At 37.4% G+C, this 4,563-nt stretch overlaps 1 protein-coding gene across 1 annotated transcript; it reads left to right on the top strand.

The window, feature by feature from the left end:
- The first annotated feature begins 412 nt into the window (after window positions 1-412).
- On the top strand, window positions 413-3,596 carry LOC113291806. Its single transcript, XM_026541297.1, has 4 exons — window positions 413-532; window positions 1,555-1,698; window positions 2,472-2,743; window positions 2,858-3,596. Exons 1-4 carry the CDS (start codon window positions 413-415, stop codon window positions 3,594-3,596), a joined length of 1,275 nt encoding a protein of 424 aa, XP_026397082.1.
- Window positions 3,597-4,563: the final 967 nt, after the last annotated feature.

The raw sequence follows: 4,563 nt of genomic DNA, 5'->3' as shown, positions 1-4,563 counted from the left end.
TAGATATGGAAACACTGTCAAAGCAAGGTTGGAAATCAGTCTTACTGAGCCGCTGCAAAGGGGTGGCTGGTGGAATACAACTACAAATGAAAAAGTTTGGATCAGATATCATTGGGAGCTACAGCCAAAGAAGATCTGTGATAAGTGCTTTGTCATTGATCATAATGACAACAAATGCCTTCATACTTCCTACATGTTGTTTCTTGATAGCTTGTCTGAGGAGGAATATGGCGAATACCTAAGGAATGAAGCAGATGTTTATGAAGTAAGTGATGAAAGGAGATGAATCAGATGAATGCAGCTGAGGAAACTGGAGATGAGCCTAGAAAACCTAAAAGATTGAGAAATTATGTTCTCAATAATGAACCATTAATGAACCCTCACAATATTCATGTCCAACCACCAAATACCAATGAAAACACCAATACGTACTACTATTATGGACAACCATAATAACTCGATGATGGAAGCAGACGAATCAGGAATTAATACAGTTGAAACCACAAATATCAGTCAGGACATGGCCATGCAGGTAATTTCAATTCTTTACCAACAAGCAATCTTAATTCTCCTTCTAGTGCAAGTTTTAGTAGTTATCATTCTTTTACTGCTTATACTTTTTGAAAAAACAAATTTAACCAAATGCGAATCATTTCCTGGAATTGTAATGGCTATGCAGCTAAGGACACTAAAAATTATTTATCTGACATTAATAAGATGCTTCAACCTGACATTATTTTTTTTGCAGGAAGATTGACTCAGATAAAATCCTTAGGCATGTTAGACCACTTGGTTTTCCTAACAATTTTTATGTTGCATCCATAGGAAGATCTAGGGGTATTTGTTTACTTTGGAAAGATGGATTCCAATTTGATATTATTCATCATGATAGAAATGTGATTCACTGTCTTGTTAAAAGTGATCCAGCTAAGCCAAGATGGCTACTTTCTTGTGTTTGTGGGTCTCCATACCCACAAGAGAGGAAAGAACAATGGACTTTTATTAAGAATGTTTGTGAAAATTTTAATATAGATGCTCCTTGGATCCTTCTAGGTGATAAACATCACTATGCATGCTGAGTAAAGAGCAAATAGTGTTGGCTCTTCGTCTAGAACCTCTAAGATAGTTCAACTTATTCAAAGTATTTGCTTATCTGATCTAGGTTATCATGGAAGTCCATATACCTGTACTAGTAGTAAAAATGGTACTGGTAGAATAAAATCAAGATTAGATAGAGCTCTTATAAACCCTGACTGGTTATTATCTTTTCCAGATGTCATTCTTAAGCACTTGCCTTTTCTTGGCTCTGACCATTGCCCAATCTTTTTAGGTTTCCATCCTAATGAGACTATCAAGTCCAAAAACTAGAAATTTTTTGAGTGTTGGCTCAGAGAAGTTTCTTGTAAAGACCAAATAAGTAGTTCTTGGTCAAAAGATGTTCATGGATCTGCTGCTTTTAGGCTAGATAAAAAACTAGATATCACTAGAAGGGATATGTCTAAATGGAATAGAGAAACTTTTGGTAACATTCATGATAATATTAAATGTCTTCAGGATAAGTTAACTAATCTGCAGCAAACAAATCCTAGTGATGACATCACTTCTCAAGTCAGGCAGATTAAACATGAAATTAATGAATGGCATGCACATGAAGAAGAATTCTACTGGCAGCAGTCAAGAGATACAATGTTTCGAGAGGTTGACCAAAATACAAAGTACTTTCATCAACAAACAAACAGACGAAAGTCGAAAAATCTCATTGAATCACTTCTCAAACCAAATGGCAGCTGGTGCAGTGGCAGGAAAAATCTTGAAGACTTGCTCACCTTCCATTTCAGCAACATAATGAGCACATCTAATCCAAATAATAATGAAGAACTCTTTGTCCTCTTACCATGATGTATCACAGAATCTGAGAATGATGCACTTACCAAAATTCCAGATGAGATAGAAATCTACAAATCCTTACACAGTATGCAACCTTGGAAAGCACCAGGACCGGATGGTTTTCCTCCGGGTTTTTCCAGTCTCAATGGGCAACTACTAAAGAGGATGTTATACAAATGATTCAAAGTTTTTTCACCAGTGAGAGGATGTTAAGGAAGATGAATAAGACTAATCTTTGCTTAATACCAAAAGTTCAACTACCACAAGCACCAAGCGACTATAGGCCCATAGCTTTATGTAACACCAAATATAAGTTGATTATAAAGATTATGGCAATGAGATTGCAGCCGTTGATGGATAAGATGATTTCACCAATGCCAGCATAAGTTCCAGGGAGGCAAATAGGAGATAATATCACACTTGTGCATGAGTTGATTCATTGCATGAAAAGAAAGAAGACAAAAATGGGTTACATGGCATTGAAGTTAGATATGTCTAAGGCGTTTGATCGTGTGGAATGGTCCTTCCTTCGCAAAGTCATGGAAGGTTTTGGATTTGATGATCATTTTTGTAACTTGGTGCAGGAATGTATTAGTACCACAGAGATTCAGCTTATGTTAAATGGCTCACCATGCACACCATTCAAGCCCACTAGAGGAATACGACAGGGTGATCCAGTATCACCCTATCTATTCTTGCTTACTATGGAGGTTTTCACAAGATCTCTGGTTGAAGCTGAAAGAAAGATACAAGGCATAAAAATTGCAAAGAATGCATCACCAGTGTCACACCTCCTTTTTGCTGATGATTGCATGTTGTTCGTGAAAGATGATCTTCATAATGTGAATAATCTACTGTAGATCATAACTGATTTCAGTTCCATATCATGGCAATAAGTCAACCTCCAGAAATCTGCAGTTTTCTTCTCCAAACATCTTCACTCTAGACATTGCAGGATTTTATTGCGTAGGCTGAAGATGAAGAAGATGTCTCTTCATGAGAGATATCTAGGAATTCCGTTGTTTCTTAACAGGCGAAGAACAACATATTTTTCATCTCTTGTGGAAGGAATGAAGTCAAGGCTCTTTAAGTGGAACGGAAAATTCTTAACTCAATCTGGAAGGTCTATTATGGTCAAGCATGTCATAAATGCTATGCCATCACACCAAATGGGGGTTTTCAAAATCCCAAAAGCAACAATCAAAGAAATGGATAGAGTTCAACGAAGATTTTGGTGGAACAAGAAAAACGGCAAAGGAGTGTACTTAACTTCATGGGAAAGAGTTAACTGCCAAAAAGAAATTGGAGCCATGGGCTTCAGATATTTGGAATGTTTCAACAAGGCATTATTATCTAAATCTGTGTGGAGGCTCTGTCATAATTCACATCAACTCTGGGCTAGTGCACTAAAAGAAAGAAATTTTCCAGATACTTCGATACTTCATGCAACAAAAAAGAAGAATACGACATGGGCGTGGCAAAGCATTTTTGGTGAAATAAGTTTCGTTCAAAAACACAGCTTCTGGCTATTGGGAGATGGGAAGAAAATAATCACTTGTAAAGATAACTGGATTATAGGGAAACAAGAGCCACCAGTTTCCATTGAAGCTTTTGAGTTGGCGGTTAAATATAGCACTGTCCGTGATTTAATTGATGCAGATACCAAAGCTTGGAAAGTTTTTGTCATTCATCAACTTTTTTCCCCTTAAGATGCTAGCAAAATCTTAAGTATGATAATACCAGTATACTCAACAGATAGATTGATCTGGACACTTACCAGAAATGGTCAGTTCACTGTAAAATCAGCATACAGAAAGCTTGTGGATATCAAAACAAATGCAGCTGCAAAGTATGACAGTGATATGGCTGTGCTGTGGAAGAAACTATGTAATCTGGATACTCTGCCAAGGGTTAAAACCTTTCTATAGAAATGCATAAATGACATTATACCTTCAATTGAACGAATGTGAAGAGTAGAAAGCTATAGTGGGGATAATTGCAGTATGTGTAATCAAGCCATAGAGACTACTAAGCATATAATCTGGGAATGCCCTTTTGCTCGTGCAGTCTGGACCACGATCCCTAGTGCTAGAAGGAGCATGGAATCTACTGATACTAGTGTTGAAGGTTGGATAAAAAGTTGGTTTACAAATGAGTTTGTAAATTTGGACAAGGACTGGATATTTAAGATGGCCAACGTAAGCTGGAAAATGTGGAAGGAACGCTGCGGATGTGTTTTTGAAGGAAAAAAAACCTAATCCAGTGAAAGTAATTCGTGGCAGTCAGCACCTCAATCAGATGACAGGGCCACGCATGAAAAAACCTGCACAGCCTAGCAACACTAATAACTTGAATAACTTAACTCAGCATACATGGATTCCACCAACTGCTTTTGCTTTTTCTATTTGTTGTGATGCTTCATTTAAAACTGTTTTATCTGAAACTCGCACAAGATTGGGACTGATACTTCGTAATACTGCAGGTGAATTCGAACAAGGACGATGCTTCCATGAATGTGGATACATAGATGCATAGCATGCTGAGATAGAGAGACTGAGGCGAGCTATGTTATGGGCAGAAGAATTGGAACTACATCAAGTATGTTTTGAGCTCGATGCTCACAATATAGTAGCAGCAGCCAATGGAGATTATTAAAGAGTCAGATGGGAATCACAA

Source organism: Papaver somniferum, chromosome 6, assembly GCF_003573695.1.
Source record: "Papaver somniferum cultivar HN1 chromosome 6, ASM357369v1, whole genome shotgun sequence".
NCBI lineage: Eukaryota > Viridiplantae > Streptophyta > Magnoliopsida > Ranunculales > Papaveraceae > Papaver > Papaver somniferum.
Note: the sequence above shows the minus strand (reverse complement) of the source record. Positions and strands in the feature narration are given on the sequence as shown.

Coding starts and splice junctions, on each gene's coding strand:
- LOC113291806 (XM_026541297.1), top strand. CDS start 413: ATGAAAACACCAATACGTACTACTATTATGGACAACCATAATAACTCG. Junction 533..1,554: donor GTCAGGACATGGCCATGCAG/GTAATTTCAATT, acceptor AAATGTCTTCAG/GATAAGTTAACTAATCTGCA. Junction 1,699..2,471: donor GAGATACAATGTTTCGAGAG/GTTGACCAAAAT, acceptor AACTTGGTGCAG/GAATGTATTAGTACCACAGA.